Genomic DNA, 20,070 nt, shown 5'->3' on the forward strand with positions numbered 1-20,070 from the left:
CTGCCGTGTACATTTACCTCTGGTCTACACTTCATCAGTCTAGCTAACAAAATGGCCGCCGGTCATTACACACATTACCCATCTAAGCAGGTTGCTGTCGTTGTTCCGTTTTGTTGGACTTCTTGGTTTCATCTTGACTTGTTACGTGAGACATTGTCATGTGGCGTCTGTTGAAGATAAATATATGAATGAGTAGACAAAAATAATAGGTTTTTAAATGTCACTCCATTAAAATTTTATCAAAAATTCGGTCCAGTTTATAGTTGTAAATTGAATTGTCATCGGGTTTGAAGCTACCCTGAACATTTCAGCCTGCTAGATTATAGGGAAGTGCCTCAAAATTGAGTTGCAAAAATCCAACCGGAACATCAAACAAACAAGAAAGTGAGTGTATATAAAAACGAGGGAAAAATAAGGATGGATGTTGAATGGTGATGTTGTTGGTCTGTGATAGCTGGTGTTTAGGTCTTGAAAGGCATCGGTTAATTTTTTAGGAGCCCGGGATTGGGAGCTTGGTACTAGGTTCGATCGAGATGCCTGTTATTTATGACTGATTAAGGATGGATTTATCATCTTTGTGTTTTTTATAAAGTCTCCTTCACTAATGAATTAAATCTTTGTGCCGGAGGGTTTCACAAATATACAAATCACATGCACAAGGACACTCAAACTCAGAACAAGCATTAGTGGATCACACAAATATTTGTCCTACGAGGGGATCGAACTCGCAACACCTCGAGCCCAGTAGGTTTGGCGTGATGACCTCAACCACTCAGCTATCCGTGCAGTCATAGGGCAAAGGGGTTGGCTTTTTATCTGACCACTAAGTTCTTATAGATAGCGACTGACCTCAGCCCCCGCTCGCCTCTAAACGACAGGCTACAGAGGTCACAGTTCCTCCACTCCTGCCTCTCTTGCTTGAGGTCAAGAGGCTGAGCCTTGCCCTCAATGTCACGGACCTTCTTCACAGGAGTCGTTTCTTGGATAGCAGGGGTCGCCTTCTTATCGGCCTGTAGTTTCGGTTTTAAATCTGGAAGTATAGGAAAATGGTGTTTAATAATTACGAATTGACATTAATTTTGCCAAATTTTGTACCGTCTCTGTACAGGATAATACTTTTGCCTAGCATTGGGTTTTTTATAGGTTGGTATTATTTTGTGAAGATATATAATACTCAACATGACAAGTTAGTTTTGTTATGAGTTAGAAAAAGACTCCCGCAGTAAGGACTTTAATCCTTGTGTCGCGTAGTTCCACAAACATTCAAGTCACATGCACAAAGACACCCGACAAGCATTCGTGGCACACAAAAATACTTGTCTTAAGCGGGGATCGAACCCGACACAAGCCGCGGCAGCTGGTTTCTACTTTCTGTACTATTTTACAATTCTACCTACGCATGATCTTAGATTACCATTTTTCATCATCGGCCTAGCCTTTTCCCAACTATGTTGGGGTCAGCTACCAGTTTAACCGGATTCAGCTAAGTACCAGTGTTTTACAAGGAGCAGCTGTATATCTGACCTCCTCAACACAGTTACTGACAACACGATACCCCTTGGTTAGACTGGTTGTCAGACTTTCTAGCTTCTGACTACCTGTAACGACTGTCAAATAAGTAGGAATAACACGCGGGACCCACAATTTAACGTACCTTCCGAAACACGGAGGAACTCATTATGACAACGATGGTCACCCATCTACGGACCAACCGCGTCAAGTGTAGCTTAACCTGTGATCGATTCACTTATGCGGTTATAGCTTAGCCACGAGCTCATATGTTACCAACCTCTAGTAATAATAACAATATTAGGGACGCCCATGACGTTGTCCGGTGACTCGGTGTTGCCACACTTGTCGACCTCCACTATTCGGCTGAGCGGCAAAGCCTCGTCGCTTGAACCCTCTGAATCGCTGCGGGGACACTTGGACTGGCGTTTCTTTACTCGTTTCCTGAATCTGTAATAATAATTAGTTATAAACATTTTGGAGTTTACACAACTATGTGGTGGTCGGCTTGAAATCAAACCGGATGCAGTGAGCTAGTGTTTTACAAGGAGCGACTGAAAATAGGTACTCCTTAACAGAGCTACTTAATTTCCACTCATTTTCTACCTGATCTGTTGACTGATAATACTATTTTTATACTAGTTCTTGCTTGCAGCTTCGCCCACCTGAATATCAGTGATGTGGGCAAAAAACTACGTCCCGCAGCGCATCGCGTCATAGCCGACACTCATGATTCGTTGAAATTCGTTCTTTGCTGCAGTTGCATGCACCTCAAGACGACGAGTACGCACAATTGATTGGCGTTTCATTTTACGATGCGCAAAGCGATCCAAATTCTTCCTCTGAGTACTCAAGATCCATGCCGGTAACTATACATGACTGTATTTTGCCAAAATATACGAAAAGTAAACTAAAGACCCTATCTTCCCCCTTTCGCCCCTCCCCCCACTTACCGTTTCCTCGGCCTCTTATAAACCTGCGCCCGTTTAACTTTCTCCTCATTATTATTAATGTTGATGTACTTCTCACAGGTCAGCGTCGGCTTCTCAGCCTCCGAGCTACTTGATAGTGAGTCGCTCTTGTCACACGCGAACAGGTCCGTCTCGTTGCTGAGGTCGTTACTGTCTATTTGGTCACTGTAATATAAAATCGAAATACTGTTTGAACATATTATACCTTAAATCAAAAACAGCCTACGAAAGAATAACAGGATGCAGGCATATATCAGTTGTTTCAATTGAATGCCTATGCCTACCAAATAATAAGAAAGATAGCTAGTAGATTAAAGTTCTCAACAAGGCCCCTGCATGTTGGACCTGTGTCCCTGTGCTGCGGGGACCGCTTCTCTTCCCATGAAGTTAACCCGTGACAGAAAAGAGATAGCAAAATGGTACAAACTCCATCACATTTCATGTATCATAGTAGCCCAGTTCATGTATCCAATGACTAGAACACGTTCATGATAATAAAATAGGTATTTATGAGATTTGAATAAATTTAAAATGCAATTTTTATTCAATATTATGATGCAATTCGTAGTTTTCTAGAAACACAGCTCTGTGCTGAGCGCAGTCCGAGCCTTTTAATAATGGTGAGGGGCGCGGGCGGCGGCGTTTTTATCATTTTTAAGAGTATATTTTAGATTTCTCTTGTTTAATGTTTCTTCGTACTTATTATCTTAGTTGACGATAAAAAAAAAAAATCGCGCCTAGGGGTATTTTACGTCGGATACATAAACTGGGCTCCTTTTGTAAGACGACTAAAAAATCACCGTGTATTATGGTTATAACAAAATACACACACCCTATACACTTAAATTTATTATGGAAATTATAAATTGACATATTGATCATGCTGCTGGGGAGTATGTTACAACTTTTCTTGTCTATTTCTTAAAAGGCCTTCGAAGCAGTGTAGGTTTGGTGAAACTGGGTGCTGCCCTGTAGTTTGACCTTCAAAAAGTGCTACTTCTCTTTTAATTCATGAGCAGAGACCTGGTCTTTTGAGGTGTACACAGGTCACAACACACAGGTCCAACATGCGAAGGCCTTGTTGAGAACTAATCATATGTGGAATCTACCAGAGTAAGTAAGTATTCTATCCCTGCTTTTTAGAAGAACAGACATGACTAGCCCTTGTTATTCTTACATCTTTGACAGTCGTTACAGGTAGTCAGAAGCTTGAAAAGTCTGACAACCAGTCTAACCAAGAGGTATCGTGTCGCCCAGGTAACTGGGTTGAGGAGGTCAGATAGGCAGTCGCTCCTTGTAAAACACTGGTACTTAGCTGAATCTGGTTAGACTGGTAGCCGACCCCAACAAAGTTGGAAAAGGCTAGGCCGATGATGATGATGAGACATGGATGGCCCATACTACCGTAATTTGTATAAATACCAACCAGTTTGTACATCAACCATACCACTAAGAAGAAAAAAATTGTCTTTAATTTTTAATTACATTTTTGCATACTTTTTGATATTCGAAGAATTATTCTATACAGCAAAATTTTGTGTGTTTGGTTCATGTTCACATAATTACCAAGTTCTTTTTTAAATTAAATTTGTCATACTAAACATTAATGCATAAAATATATTTTACGATAATATTTTTTCTAGAATTTTATAACATACTAAAACCTAGATTGTTAAATGTAGTGAAATTTTATAACATAACCTTTTAAAAAGAAAAAAAATACAAAATGAAATTAAATTGTTTTTTATTTGAAAATAACAGTTAAAAATATTTCTACATTACTATTAAACATGTAAAATAAATATATAAGAACAAGAAAAACATATTTTTGCCTAATTTACAAACTTTCTTGGATTTTTCAAGGCCATTCCGATGAAGAGTAACAAACACCAATTATTTGAAGTAATATCCTCAAAAATGGTATAAGATATATTTCTATAGAATTAAATAATGTATTTCTATCCATTTTTAATAGTTATAGCATAAATAATTACAAATTAGAAAAAATAATAGGCATAGACAAGTTACCTGTGTTCTGAGAGTTCACTCTGCGTGGCTGTTTCCAGTTTCTTTATTTGAAATGTTATATTTATCCTTTTGTATATCTCTTCCGTAATATTTCGACATTTTTCGTACTTTGAATCAAGGCGGTCGTCTCTCATCGACCAAACATCTTTCTTCTCCTCCAGAGCTGACATTTTGATGTCTATCACAACTTACAAGATTCCTATTGGATAATTAATGGAGTCTTCTTGTTCCTTATACCTTTTAGACGGTTTTCACAACGAATATTGAGCAACACAGCCATATTTGTGACGGCAAACGGATAAAATTATATTACGAAATGTTCAATCACTGTTGCCTATGCATTCAAGATAAAATAAGCTTGTCTGACCACTTTTCCCACTTGTTTCTAACAAAGAACAATAAAAACACGCCTTATTCGCTTTCCAAATGAGTTTTCCACACCCATTTCACGAGAAAACACGGAGAAATAGCTGTATCCCAAACAAAGGACTTTATATCAACAGTTTTACGACTCCATAAACCCGTCACAAGCACAGATATTTGCAATTAAATTACTCTGGACATGAAATAAGCTCTAAGACTAGATAAAATTATGGTTGTTACTATCAACGTAGTATTATAACAATAATTAAACAAATAACAATAAAAATAAAAACTAAGTCAGCCTTCCGGCTTTTTTTTATTTCTTGACGTTTTTAATATAGTGTTGCTGCTCGTTTGATTAATTGCACATAATTTTAATATAATTTTTCCCATAGACAAGCTTATTTTTATTTGGAACAATGAGATCATGAGCGTGAGGAAAGTAGAAATTTGTGTTACGGCAACACCGGTGATATCATTCAAGGACTTCGTTCAGAATCGAATGGTAATATTTTAGTTTTTAGAGATATCTTAAATTAATGGTTACGAACTCTTTTAAAATATTTGGATACATTAAATTATGAATAGCGCTACCTTCATTTGCTCAAAATGTAGTACAAGAGATGAAAGCAACACAATAGTATCACACGCTTTACTGTAAAAAGGACAGATTGTTACAAACCGAATTCAACGAATTATTATAATTTCATCTAGATTGGAAGCTTAAACCGCTTAAATTTGATATCTTCATTAAATATCAAGAATAATAATTGGGACTTAGAAATTTATTTCGGACCCAGCAGCACAAAACTATGTATTTCTGAACGAAACCCTTTTTTCCACATTCATAAATGTTTTCCCGCCAAACCTCATCAAACAACATGTTTGACATTTGATAAGATTGTTTCTTGACTTTTTCAACAATATATTATTACAGCGAGATTTACCAAGCGATATTGCTGATAACAGCATTTTAATATGCAACTTGATAGTGACGCTTCGTTCGGTTTTAAATAAGTGGTCGTAATGGTGATCAAGTGAAAGTTTCAACATGGCTCCGAAGAAAAGTGGTAAAAATAGGCTTGTGGCCAAAGTTGTGACTGGAAAGAAACTTCCGTGTAGTTTTTGTCATCGTGATGTGGATGACGAGATAACGTACGGCAAGCTGTATGCAATCGGAGACATACAATGCCATTATTTTTGTGTTGTGAGTCCATTTCTTAATAATTAAAATTTTCGTGTTTTTGTAGATATTTTTCACTTACAGCGTATGATTTTGTTATATTTGGTAGCATTTCTGACCATCAGTGTTATTTTGAGATGGTTTACTTAACTGTAAAACCTATTATTTGTAAAATATCGTTTTAAATCGCTCAATATTCAAACATCTACTTTAATTGTTTTTTTTTTTACCGCCAAGATCGAACTGGCATGACTTAGTTTAAAACATGTTTTTACAACAGAATATACCATGTGTTAAAATAGAGACCAGTCATATTTTTAATAGCATTTCTGTTAATTGCAATAAAGTAAAATTAATTAATTTCAGTAAACTGATCAATTAAAAAATAATACTGTACCAATACTAAGATATTATTTGATACTTCTTCAGTTTTTTTTTATTAAATAACTTTATTTTTGTTCATGTTGAGGATAACAGTTATAAGATCAGTTAGCTGTAAGACCAGTCTGATTGAAAACAGTTTAAATTTGTTTAAAAGCGTCTCTAACAAACAATAAATTAAAGTATTGTGAGGAACCCTGATACTGGAATCTGAAAACCCCTGCAATGAGCTATCCACTGATGATATATCCACGACCTCTGGTCGAGTGGCGTCCGTACCGGTTGCAAGGTGTCTCTAGCTCTGTGGTTCTGGGTCCAAGCCCTGGTCGGGTCAATGTAAAAATTCTCATTTCTACTGTGTCTCAAGTCTGGGTGTTTGTGGTTTGTTTGTTGTATCAGAATTCCATAACACAAGTGCTTTAGTAACTTACTGGGTTGGACAACATCAAATACATTGATCTGCAACAATGTATGTGATGTTGTCCATATTTATTTATTATGGGAAGAGGCCTGTGCCCAGCTGTGGAATATTCTGGTATAAGATTGAGTTATGAATGTATTGATAAATTTTAAATTTGTCTTTGTTTTAGCTTTTATCTTCATGTTTAATACAAAAAGGCCGGGACGAAGATGGTCTTTTTGGATTCCTGTATGATGACATAGTTATAGAGATTGATAGAGCCAAGAAACATGTAAGTATATTCATTTAAAAGCCAATTTTTCAATCGCCAGATAACATTGACGATTGAAAAATTGTCCCTAAGTTTATAATATGTTTTAAATAAAAAATAACATACAAACTACTGAGTCAAACTTAATACAATTTAATGAGAACAAATGACAGCTATTGTATGTTAAATTAAAAAAGAATCAACAAAATTGGTCCAGTCCAATCAGTGCCGGCGTGAGGGCCACTGACACCCCGGGTGAAAGTATTGTGGCGCCCACTTGAGGGAAGCAATATCAAGTGTTAGTTTTTTGCTGATCCCAAGTAAAATTATATTAAGAATTTCATCATTCCTTTAGCGTTACGTTTGGCGGTGGAAGTATTCCACCTCTAGCGTAGAGCACAGTTCTGAGGGTTTGCGCCAGGAGAGGCAAGAGACTCCACCTTCAGACCTTGGCGCTTACGCTCTGGACCATCGCCCCATCACGCCCCCCCTAACGCCGGCACTGAGTCCAATGTTCCTTGGTTCCTTAAAGAAAAAACAAAATACACATAAATTAAGCACTTCCTCCATTTTGAAGTTGTTTGTTAAATAGAAATATCTGCTGCATTTGGCATAGTCAAGCAAATGTTTTACTAAGACATCATAGACAGTGAATAGGGTTTTTTTTTTTTTATCACACTAATCTACCATTACATCACTGTTGATTACTTACTTAACCTAATGCGGTACGTTCGTAAGTTACACTTGTTTGTTATTTTTTATTCGCGCGCGGAACATTGACATTTTACATGATAATTTGCCGCTTTTTCTCAATTTTGCCGCCCTTCTGATAGTGGCGCCCGGGGCGGACCGCCCCTCCGCACCCCCCATCGCTACGCCACTGACTTAAAATAAACCAAATCTGTTCAGCCGTTCTCGAGACATAGCGAGGCTACCGAACAGCAATTCATTTTTATACATAAGATTATCTTTAATTGTAACCTTACAGAAATGTTCATACTGCAGTCGTGGGGGCGCCAACCTGGGCTGTTCAGTAGCACAATGCAGGAAACAGTTCCATCTGCCGTGCGGAAGGGAAAGGAACGCTGTGTCCTTGTTCTACGGAAATTACAAGTGAGTTACATTCAATTATACTAGTATATGACGGCTGAAAACTTTCGAGGAACTTGTCTCTAAGCTATAACCGCATAAGTGATTCGATCACAGGTTAAGCTATGCTTGACGCGGTTGGTCCGTAGATGGGTGACCATCTTTGTCTTAACGAGTTCCTCCGTGTTTCGGAAAGCACGTTAAATTGTGGGTCCCGGCTGTTATTCCTACATCTATGACAGTCTTTACAGATAGTCAGAAGCTTGAAAGTCTGACAACCAGTCTAACGAAGGGGTATCGTGTTGCCCAGGTAACTGGGTTGAGAAGGTCAGAAAGGCAGTCGCTCCTTGTAAATTCCACACACAGTCACGCTCAGAGTGTTTGGCGTGATGACCTCAACCACTCTGCTATCCGTACAGGCTATTACAATCCTTTAAACAAATTCTAATTATTTTCTTTTATTCTTCTAGATCGTTCTGCCAGCTCCACGCTCCAAAACAGACCATTCCACCTTCAATTATGGTTAAAGCAAAAGAGAGGATGATATCAGATGGCAAGATAAAGAAGAAACAAGCTAACTTCAAGGATCTGAAGGAGTTGTCGACAAGTTTTGGAGATGATGGGTGTAAGTTATATTAAATACTAGCTGTTGCCCGCTACTCTGGCCGCTAGAAACAGAAAGGGAGGAGGTCAGATAAGCAGCCGCTCTATAAAACACTGGTACTTAGCTGAATCTGGTTAGACTGGAAGCCGTCCCCAACATAGTTGGGAAAAGGCTATTCCGATGGTATAATAGTTTGTTTCATTTCCAGCAAACCAGTCGGATACACAATCAGTGTGTGTGATTTGCTATGAGACTGTTGACGGTTACCCAACGCTGAATACATTCTGGCCTCCTTGCTGTGCAAGAGATGCCTGGTTTCATAGGAATTGTTTACAGGTGAGTTGAGCTAGTTAAATTATATGAGTTTTAATTATATTAATAGCCAAGTGGTATAGATCACCACTTTTAAACCACTGACCGTTTTAACTGCGGACAAGCGACAAAAAATATCGTTTGAGGCTTGGTGTCTTGTGCATATAGTGGTTAAGGTCCCCAAGTCACGCCATTTTGTGTACGAAGCGGGTTCGATTTCCGCGAAGGACAAGTGTTTGGGTGATCCACAATTGCTTGTTCCGAGTCTGAGTGTCTTGTGCATGTGACTTGTATGTTTCGTTAGATTTCAGCGATAGAGTCATTAAATATCTTACACACATTACCGAGTCGTTTTCTCTACACAAAAAATAATAATAAAAAATCAGAGCTACTTTGCCTCATATGTTTAACCCCCGACGCAAGTAAGGATGTTATAAGCTCGAAGTGTCTGTCTCTGGCATCATAGCTCCCGAATGGATTGAGCGATTTAAATTTAATTTGCTGTATATTAATGGTGAATAATGTGAGAGTGTTCTAAGACACATCTATGGGGTAAATTGAATAGTCTTTCTCATCTATTTCTCTGACGGTATTTTTTATCCTAATTTTACGTTGTTCCCACTTAAATTGTTTCTTTTTCACAATAATGAATTACATACATACAATAATATATTATAATCTACTTTCATTTATATTTTAGCGCATGGCCCTCAGCGCTGGTATGCACTACTTGAAGTGTCCGCTGTGCAACGATAAAGATAACTTCTATAAGGCGGTTGTTTCACAAGGATACTATGTCCCAGACAGGTAATATATATCATACTAGCTGTTACTCGCGACTTCGTCCCCGTGGTTAGAAGATAAGTTATGATTTATACCTGCCCTGTTTTTTCCACATTTCCCATTGTATCTTCGCTCCTATTAGTCGCAGCGTAAAGGTATATAGCCTAAAACTTTCCTCAATGCATTCATCGCGGAAGGTTTAAAAAAAATCTTTTTGGGTTGAATAGACCATTGTCTATGCAACACAAAAATAATTTTTCAATTTGAACCAGTCGTTCCTGAGATTAGCGCGTTCAAACAAACAAACTCTTCAGCTTTATATATTAGCATAGATATATGTAATAGACATCAACCAATAAGGTTTTTGTCAAAAAAAATATCTATTCAGTCCGTCAAACAGTAATTTAGAAGAATAAATAAAAAGTCGAAGTTGAAAAAGTCTGACAGCCAGTCTAACCAAGGGGTATCGTGTTGCCCAGGTAACTGGGTTGAGTAGGTCAGATAGGCAGTCGCTCCTTGTAAAACACTGGTACTTAGCTGAAACCGGTTGGACTGGTAGACGACCCCAACATAGTTGGGAAAAGGCTAGGCCAATGATGAAATAAAAACGACTGCGTGAATAGCCGAGTGGTTGAGGTCACCTTACAAAACCCACTGAGCGCGACGTGTTGCCTCGATCCTCGCGTAGGACAAGCGTTTGTGTGATCCATGAATGCTTGTCCTGAGTCTGGATGGCTTTGTGCATGTGACACAAGGATTAAATTCCTTACAGCGGGTGTCGTAATTATAAACATTGTAAATTTACCCTGTAAACTACATTGGTACTTAAAAATGTATAGTTAATAGATTTAAAAAATTGAAATACCCACGTTTTTAAATTTCACTCCATTTAAATTATCAGAGTGAGTGTATAAAAACGTGGGAAGCATAGAAAATTAAAGATTTGTGATAAAAAGTTAATTAAAATTAATCATCATCATCTCAGCCTATAGCTGTCCAATGATGGACATAGATCTCTCTATATGTTCTACAGCGCGACCGGTGCATTGCCACCTGCATCCAACGAAACCCAGTCCAATTAAAATAAATAATCACTAATAATCACTATAATATAACTTCTATTTCAATATTTAAGAGACGAGTGAAGGAACATTACCTGTCCTCTTAATTTATGTTGTTTTGTTTCTTTTTTTATATTGTTTTTCTCGTGTCACTATCTAGTATGTATTATCTATATTTTTATCTTTGCTCTTCTATTTCTTTTCCTTTAGCCATACACAGTATATATTATTATCTTATTATTCTCTCTTGCAAATTTGTGCACCTACGTCTATATTTCTAATTTTCTTCTCCTTTCGCAGGTCTGCTGGAAGAGATTTCTTATAGAAATAAGCAGTACCTTTGTACATGTATTTTCATATCCCATATTTATGTGAATTTTCCGTGTACATGAATTGTTAAATAAATAAATAAACTAATATTTATCTAAATGCATCAGGGACGCGGCGTGGGAGTTGGAGCAGAATGCCTTCGCGGAGATCTACGAGAGAGAGGTCCCGTGTTCAGCTGACGAATGTCTGTGTCCCAAGGGACGGAGCCATGATGCTGATTCTGGGTAAGTTTGTATGATAGTAATAATGACGAGTGTTGCTATAACACAAATAGTAGTCACCACCTGCCAATTTAATGGCATTTCTATTTGTTTAAACGGCAGGTGTCATAGTTTTCCATAGTATATAAAAGGAGGAAACAATAATAATTAAGAAAAATTACAGTTGTTTTGTACCTTGGGTCGTCCAGGTCTATTATTTTGTAGAACAGGGCTGGATGGCCCCTCGTAGATACCCCATCACATTTTGAATTAAAGTTCTCAATAAGGCCTATGCATGTTGGACCTGTGTCCCAGGTGTAATCATGAGATGGATGAGGGATCAAGAGAATGCTGTTAACATAATGAATATAATTCCTTATATCCTAGGACAACTCACACACGGTTATCTGATCCCAAGCTAAGCAGAGCTTGTGTTATGGTAACCAGACAACTGATAAACTTACTTATATATTTCTAAATAAATACGTATTATAGATATATTACACCCAGACACCGGAACCAATGACCATGCTCATCACACAACCTTTGTCCTGGGCGGGAATCGAACCCACGACCTCCGGTATAGCAGTCAGGGTCACTAGCCACTAGACCAACAGGCCCGTCGAATAATCACACGTTTATATTTATTTATTTATTTATTTAGCACACCAACAGTACAATTAACATTTACATTTTCAAAGTGTAATAGAGACAGTAATGGCACAGATTATAGGCATGCATGACATTTTCATATGGCTTACAACTACCACATCTCACAGGAAGTTATCCCGTGACTGAAAGGAGATACAAATAATAGTAATAATATCAGCCTATATACGTCCAACTGCTGGGCATATGACGCTTCCTGTACAGAACTCCGTCTATACAACCTTTGTGGGTTCAATTCAGCTACCAGTACTGGTGTCCGAAATCCCATCGGATGTCCCGAATTCCCGAATACAACTCCAGGGTGTTGAAGGCGTTGGAGATGTCCAAGGGCATAGTCATCATCACCCAACCTCGGGATGCTGTCTTCGCCAGGGTCTTCACGCGCATAGCGTTTATGGTGGAGTGGTCTCGACAGAAACCAAGTCGCTGACAAGGCGATTGTGATACGCTCCCGGCTGTTAGTCATACATCTTCGACAGTCGTTACAAGTAGTTAGGAGCTAGAAAGTCTGTCAACCAATCTACCTGATGGGTATCGTGTTGCCCAAGTAACTGGGTTGAGGAGGTCAGATAGGTATTTGCTCCTCGTATAAGTTAACTTGTACTTAGCATCCCTGTGCGAACTCCCCGGGCCCGGGCCGAGACAAGCGTGTCGTCTGCGTAACACGTCAAGTCGGCGCCCGACGGCAGCTCGCCTCTCAGCACCCACTCGTAGCCGATGTTCCACAGGAGCGGCCCCAAAACCGATCCCTGCGGAACACCGCACGACATAAGGTGCCGACCAGCACCGTCACGTCCCCGAGAGGTGACGCACCTATCCTCCAGATAAGCCCCTACTGTACGGCGGAGGTACACGATGGTATTTTAGCGCCTCCCGAATACAACTTCAGGGTAGAATGTTGAAGGGGTTGGAGATATCCAAAGACACCGCCAGCACCACCCTACCCCGGGACACTGTCTCCTCCGTCAGGGCCCTCACGCGCATGATGTTGTCTACGGTGGAGCGCCCCCGACGAAACCCAAATTGGTTGTCGTCCAGGTCCGGCCCCTCTCTGCACAAGCAGCTGACGAGGCGATCTGCGATGACTCGCTCGAATAGTTTGCCCGCCTCGTCTAGCAGCACTGTGGGCCGGTACGCGGACGGCGAGGCCGCGGAGCGCCCCTCCTTTCTGAGCAGAACCAGCCTCCCCTCCTTCCACAAACTGGGAAACTGACCCCGCTCGAGACATGTCGTGAAAAGCCCCATCAGCTGGGGCTCTAGCTCCTTCAGAGCCAGGACGAGAGCTCGACCGGGAACTCCGTCGGGTCCGGGCGCCGTGTTTTTCGCCCGGAGTCGCGACACGGCTACTCTCGTCTCTTCTTGCGTCACCTCGGGGACATCGGTACTCTCCTCTTCAAGTGAGTCTGTGGCTGAGGGCGAAGCCATCGCCGGGGGAGCGTGTCCCGTCCGCTCAGGGAAGAGGGCCGACATCACCGCCTCTAGCTACTAAGGTTGCATGCCCTGGACTAGAGGGGGCGCCCAGGGTCGCAGCTTGCCCCGTACCCAACGGTAGTGGTGTCCCCACGGACCCCGGACCGGGACCCCAGCAGCTCCTCCCTGGCACGTGACAATGACGCCACTCAGTCTCCCGGGACGCTCGGTAAACCCCATACAGGGCGCCCTCTTCGAGCGAATCCCGTAGACGCCGAAAATTAATTAACAGAAATAATAAATGATTTGTGTTGATAATTACTTCTGGGTATAAAAATGTTCAAATGTGTTTCTGTCAAAATACTAAGTTAATAACATTATGTTTCTATCAACAAATAATTATTGTGGGTGTGGGTACTTACAGTGGCCGATGAATGAATGGAAATTGTACTTTTGACAATGTTCTTATTCTCCTAAGCATTTTGCCAACACAAAAATATTGAATTCCGTACAGGGCAGAACACTCACTGCCAACACGTACGAGAATACGAATAGCGTCAATTTAATCCAATTTCCATTCATTTATCGCCTATTTTACGTTTCATAATTGGAGCCCTGAACGTTCTGTACCTACACATCAGCATTGTACCGTTACCAAGCTAGTGGTCCTATATTACCAGCTACTCCTCTCCCTCCAGCCGCTGGAGCGTGAGGCTGTGCCTGCTGTGCGGCAGCAGCGGCGCGCACGGCGCCTGCCTGCAGGCCGCGCCCCCCGCGCCCCCGGCCGCGCCCCCGGCGCCCCCGGCCGCGCCCCCGCGCGCGCCCCCGGCCGCGCCCCCGCGCGCGCCCCCCGCGCCCCCCGCCCCGCACGTGTGCCGCGTGTGCGCCCCCGCCGCGCCCCCGCAGCTGCAGCAGCTGGCCACCACGCTACAGGCCGGTCAGTGCCAGGACTACTCATTCTACTGTATAGAGAATGCGTTCAGATACTCCCATACCAAATTACAACGAAATCAGATCAGTCGTTTCGACATGAAAAGATGTACTTAAAAAATCACAATTCAGCCCAACAGAACAAACATCGACAAGTCATCTAAAAAATCACATCTGGAATAAAATATATCACAATGACTAAATTCAAATTCTTGGTCAATGACATTGGTAGCTTCTATTTTTATTGGCATTTAATTAAATACAAGTAAATAATCATCTCCTCAGCGCTACCGACGTATTAAATAGTTAGAAGACACTGGAATATTATTATTTATTTCTCAATATATTTTTTTTGTAATTATAAACCTTATGCAGATATATTGTCGATTTCAAAAGATTACCCTCCACTATTTTATACACTTTACTCGCATTTTAAAACTGTCTAGAATTTAAAAGAGACTGCGACCCCTGAGTTTGTTTCGACATTTCTTCTCTGTTTAGTCAGATGGGAAATGACGACTCCAACGTTCACAAAAAAGACTTTTATAAAAAATGATTTCATTTCACACTTACTTACCTAAGTTTAAAAGACAGTGGATACATTATGTTACGTACACTTGCAGTAATGAACCAGGAACAGCGTCAGTCGTCCCGTCCTGGGCGCGGGCCCGTCATGCCGGCCAGGATGTCTCTGAGGAGGACCAAGCGGCTCGCCAGCAGACACGCCGGGTGAGGACACATATTGTTATTCTCTTAAGCATTTTGCCAATACAATTTATAAGACATTACATTGACCGTAAGTGATCCGCCCTGTACGGAATTTCTAATTATTGTGTTCGTAAATGCTTGGAATAATGCGAATAGGGCCAATTTAATTCAATTTTCATTCATTCATCGGTCAGTGTAAATTACTGTAAATAAGCAAAATTGCCTGACTGCTATACCGAAGGTTGTGGGTTCGATTCCCACCCTGGAGTAATTTTTGTGTGATTTGTTTTGTGTCTGAATGTAATTTATCTATGTTATGTATGTATTTAGAAGTATATAAGTTTGGTTTCAGACTAGATGGGGTTGTGTGAAAGCTGTGAAAAAAATAGCAACTAAATTATATTTATTTATTCCAACTTTTTTATTTCCTAATTTCTAAAATCCTAACCTAAACTAACCCAACCTTTTTATTTCCAGAGCCTCATCTTCCTCGTCAAGTCAAAATACATCAGACAAACCAGAAGGTATGTTTCTAGAATAGCTGCCTAACTTCAAACAATCCCGTCTGACTTCAAGAATTTAAACAAACAAACCTAATCCCTATTATCTACTTTCCAGAGTCTGTACTATCCCGCCGCCACCTGAACCTGTCCACACCGAAGCGACCTTCACCACAGACCAGGAGGTCTCTCACACAGGACACACGAGACCCTCGGCCACAGAGCAAGCAACTTGACTTCAAAACTGACTCGCCAACTAAGATATTGGAGGAGAGCTTGAAGACTACCGGCAGAGAGATCGATGAGAGTCTGGTTGACGAGCTGAGGAGGCGGTTTAGGAAGCCGAAACCCTTGTCCGAGAAGAGGAAGATAGTCAAGTGAGTCATTTATGTTGGTGTAAGACCTTTTTTGCAATTAAATAAAAATAAAACCTCCGATTTGTACTTTTGAATTGAATGGTATAGGGCACCACCGCCGTGCCTACTGTGTGTGATGTATCGCGTGTTCATTCCCGTAGAGGACAAGCGTTTTGTGTGATCCACGAATGCTTGTCCTGAGTCTGGGTGTCTTTGTGCACGTGCACTTTAATGCTTGAAACATAGCGACAAAATTATAAAATATTAAAAAAGTGACCTTGGTACTACAGTAATAACAAAAAAATGCTTGATTTCTAAAATAAAATTGTAATTACAGTCAAATAATCAAATAAAATTTGTAAATTCCAGTGACATTTTGAACGGCGTATTCGACAACTTGCTGAAGGAAACCAAACAGAAGGAGGCGCTGAAGAGATGGTGCTCGCCTAAGAAATGTGATATCACTCATATCAAACAGGAAGAGATAGTACAGGTATATACCCTACTAATGTTATAAACGCGACAGTTTGTATGTAACCATTATTTTTACTATTATTACCCATCGACGGGCCTGTTGGTGTAGTGGTTAGTGACCCTGATTGCCATACCGGAGGTCGTGGGTTCGATTCCCACCCAGGACAAACGTTTGTGTGATGAGCACGATCATTTGTTCTGGTGTCTGGGTGTAATTTATCTATATTATGTATGTATTTAGAAATATATAAGTAAGTTTATCAGTTGTCTAGTACTCATAATACAAGCTCTGCTTAGTTTGGGACTAGATGGCGTTGTGTGAAAGTTGTGGAATATTATATATTATATGTATGGATGTTTGTTCCACTTTGACGCTATAACCACTGAACGGATTTAGACGAAACTTGTTACATAAATAGTTTATAAGCAAGATTAATATATAGGGTAGTTCTGCCTGCGGGCCTGCGGGCGGCAGTTATCATATAATAAGGCACAAACATACAAAAAATGACACTCTTAGCTATCACGCTGTCTTAGTCAAGTGTAATGTGGTGACAAAGAGACATTTCTATATCTGAATGTCACTTAGGTAAGGGACATTAAACTAACTGCCTCTGATTGAGAAACTTTGTTTTATATTAGTTTCGTTCAAAAATACACCCCACAAACACTCATATTATTAATAAATGTTTTTCTATTACAGCAAACGCCAATGGAAGTCATAGAAATAGACTCAGATCCGCCTCCAGCTAAGAAAGAAAAACTAGACTCAGATTACTGTACAACACCTAAGAAGCCCAAAAAACTGAATCCGAGTGACACTAACATATACCCAATGTTCATATCTCCTAACAAGAGCAAAACCGTCGACAACCTTAAAGATTCCAGTCTAGAAATATCAGCTAAGGACGAAATCGTAAACATAGATGTCATTAAACTAGAGAACACACAAAACTGTGACACCTACAAGAAAATGGAAGTGAAAACACCACAGAAATGCCAAACGTGCACTTTGAAATTCAGTCCGAACAAACAGGTCCCACATAAAGAAAACATAGACATGGATGTGGAAAGCTTCAAAGACCAGTACCTCAATGAGGTCGGACTCCAAAGAGTAGCGAAGTCAGACTCCGGGAGCGTCAGGAGTGTAACGAGGAGGAAACGGAAACGCACAGACAAATTAGTGCTGAAATACGAGTCGAAGAAGCGCAAGAAGAAGAACATAGAAATCAAAAACAAAAATATTCAGCTGAAAATTAAATGGTGGGACAGACATCTGAAGTTGAAGATCTCTGGCTCGAAGAAACATAAAAAGTCCAAGAAATATAAACAGTACGTCCTGAAATACAGCGAGAATAAGTCTGAAGTCGCCAAACCTAGTTATGATGTGACGCCGAGGAAACGGAAGTATGTGAAACAAGAAAAGTCGCCGGATAATCTAGTGCAGACGTCCATTGAAAAGTTCTTTAAGATCACGCCAAGCAAAGAGCAGAAGGAAAGTTAGAATGAGTACTGTTTATCTGTCTGTTGACTGTAATAATACTACGCAATATATGTATATGTGTCGCGGGTTCTATCCCCGCGTAGGACAAGCGTTTGTGTGATTCACGGATGCTTGTTCTGAGTCTGGGTGTCTTTGTGCATGTGACTTGAATGTTTGTGAAACCCGAGAGACAAGGATTAAGTTCCTTAACGCGGTAGAGAATCCTGAAGGTAAACAATCTTAGTATAACTTTTTAAATCAATTAACGACTGTTATAATTAATAAACACTTGGTATTTTTGATAAAATAATTATTCTTGCTCTACATTGGTTTTTAATTGAACTTTTTAACTGAGATTTTATATAAAAAGACACCAAGATTGTTTACCTTTTAAACCGACTTCAAGAAGTTGGAGGTTCTCAATTCGTCTCAGTTATCAGAACTTGAGACTGGATTAACCGATTTTGTTCATTATTTCGTCATTTAACGTGTTATAGCTGTCATTTGGTCCCATAAAGCTTTTTCTTAAAGCCGATTGTATTTTCTTGTTGTTTAAAAATATTAAATTACTTAAACAATTAAAGTATAGGCCTGTACGAATATAATCTATACTTCTATCTATACTAATATATAAAGCTGAAGAGTTTGTTTGAATGCGCTAATCTCAGGAACTACTGGTTCAAATTGAAAAAATATTTTTGTGTTGAATAGACTATTAATAGAGGAAGGTTTTAGGCTATATACCATCACGCTGCGACTAATAGGAGCGAAGATACAATGGAAAATGTGGAAAAAACAGGGCAGGTATAAATCATAACTTATATCTTCTCACCTATCTCCAAAAACCATTGTTCTATTTGCGAAAGATTATGCGATAACTGATTGGATTGAAATGAATATTGAGAACAAACATTGATTATAGCTTGAAGATACATATAAAATACTTTATATTTGCATTAAAAACAGAATACTGCAATACAGCTACAACCAACTTATCGCGTAAGGAACCGGTAACAAAAGCTAGTATATTTGTCAAGTCTACAGTTCCAAATCATAATCATAAGTGTTTATTTAAATAATACTACAAAGTAAGACTTTTTGAAGGTTAAAATACATTGTGCAGCACCCAGATACACTCAACCTACATCTCCCGATTCTGCTTTACTATGACCGATGTTTGAATGGCAATTGAATTAAATTTGAAATTATTTCTATTCTTAACCATTTTTACTACACAATAATTGAAAGAGTATACCGTCCCATTCTGAATTTCCAATTATTGTGTAGGAAAAATGCTTGAGAATACGAAAAGTGTATTTTAAGCCAATTTTCATTCATTCATCGGCCATTGTAAATAGCAGAATTGGGGCCCAGATGTCATTTACATAGGTAAATTAAATTGTTTTCAGCTTAACAAAGATAGTTATTATTCAATGCTTGCAACGTAAGTGCCTTATAATATTGTGAAATGTTACATCAGATATATATATATTTTATACACATTTCTAATCAATTTATTGATTTCATAATCTATTTTTAATATAAACAGAAGATTTTTTTATCATTTATAGTTTAAAAATTTTCGCAGTAACTAAGAAATCTAGGAAATATGCGTTTATATTCTGAAAAGAATGCTAAAAAGCAGACGCCTATAAAATTAAGAAAATATATGTATAACAATGACTGCCTGTAATTGTTGAGAAAATTTCTCATATAGGAAAAGTTAATACGTCTATTTCAAAATTGGCTCTTCAAACATATAAAAATATACCTAGGTACACATCCTTTTGAAATCGTCGAATCAATAATTCAGTGTTGTTAATTTTAGTAGGCCTAAAAACTCTAGAAACCTTTAAATATAGATCAAGCGATTCTAGTTGCGCGCTTTTATGAACAAGAACCGCCATAAAACTCCTCAGTCCTCATATGATGCAAGTCAAGTTTAAATTAGCAATATTTCTCAATATTAATAATATTTAAAGCATCATGAACGCGCTATCTACACATACCAACTTTAAAAAGTGCTTTAAAATCGACAAATATTATTTAATGACG

The 20,070-nt window shown here is 39.3% G+C and overlaps 2 protein-coding genes across 2 annotated transcripts; one reads left to right on the forward strand and one right to left on the reverse strand.

Moving 5' to 3' along the window:
- LOC113509012 lies at positions 1-5,216 on the reverse strand. Its single transcript, XM_026892245.1, has 5 exons — positions 4,509-5,216; positions 2,463-2,645; positions 1,790-1,959; positions 850-1,030; positions 1-167 (listed from the first exon to the last, which is right to left on the reverse strand). Exons 1-5 carry the CDS (start codon positions 4,676-4,678, stop codon positions 83-85), a joined length of 789 nt encoding a protein of 262 aa, XP_026748046.1. The 5' UTR covers positions 4,679-5,216; the 3' UTR covers positions 1-82.
- A 321-nt stretch (positions 5,217-5,537) lies between these two features.
- LOC113509011 lies at positions 5,538-18,167 on the forward strand. The gene is made up of 13 exons (XM_026892244.1): positions 5,538-6,078; positions 7,026-7,127; positions 8,095-8,219; positions 8,666-8,820; positions 9,008-9,135; positions 9,812-9,918; positions 11,393-11,509; positions 14,263-14,501; positions 15,118-15,223; positions 15,680-15,726; positions 15,821-16,079; positions 16,428-16,551; positions 17,236-18,167. Exons 1-13 carry the CDS (start codon positions 5,923-5,925, stop codon positions 18,034-18,036), a joined length of 2,466 nt encoding a protein of 821 aa, XP_026748045.1. The 5' UTR covers positions 5,538-5,922; the 3' UTR covers positions 18,037-18,167.
- Positions 18,168-20,070: the final 1,903 nt, after the last annotated feature.

This window comes from Trichoplusia ni, chromosome 3, assembly GCF_003590095.1.
Source record: "Trichoplusia ni isolate ovarian cell line Hi5 chromosome 3, tn1, whole genome shotgun sequence".
In the NCBI taxonomy this organism is placed as follows: domain Eukaryota; kingdom Metazoa; phylum Arthropoda; class Insecta; order Lepidoptera; family Noctuidae; genus Trichoplusia; species Trichoplusia ni.

What these genes read in the sequence shown, in the direction of transcription:
- LOC113509012 (XM_026892245.1), bottom strand. Translation starts at nt 4,678, where the DNA reads ATGTCAGCTCTGGAGGAGAAGAAAGATGTTTGGTCGATGAGAGACGAC. An exon ending in TATTGTTATTATTACTAGAG is followed by an intron (nt 1,031 to 1,789) that starts GTTGGTAACATA and finishes CTATACTTCCAG; the next exon opens with ATTTAAAACCGAAACTACAG. An exon ending in AGAGGCGAGCGGGGGCTGAG is followed by an intron (nt 168 to 849) that starts GTCAGTCGCTAT and finishes TATCTTCAACAG; the next exon opens with ACGCCACATGACAATGTCTC.
- LOC113509011 (XM_026892244.1), top strand. Translation starts at nt 5,923, where the DNA reads ATGGCTCCGAAGAAAAGTGGTAAAAATAGGCTTGTGGCCAAAGTTGTG. An exon ending in AATGCCATTATTTTTGTGTT is followed by an intron (nt 6,079 to 7,025) that starts GTGAGTCCATTT and finishes TCTTTGTTTTAG; the next exon opens with CTTTTATCTTCATGTTTAAT. An exon ending in GGATACTATGTCCCAGACAG is followed by an intron (nt 9,919 to 11,392) that starts GTAATATATATC and finishes TAAATGCATCAG; the next exon opens with GGACGCGGCGTGGGAGTTGG.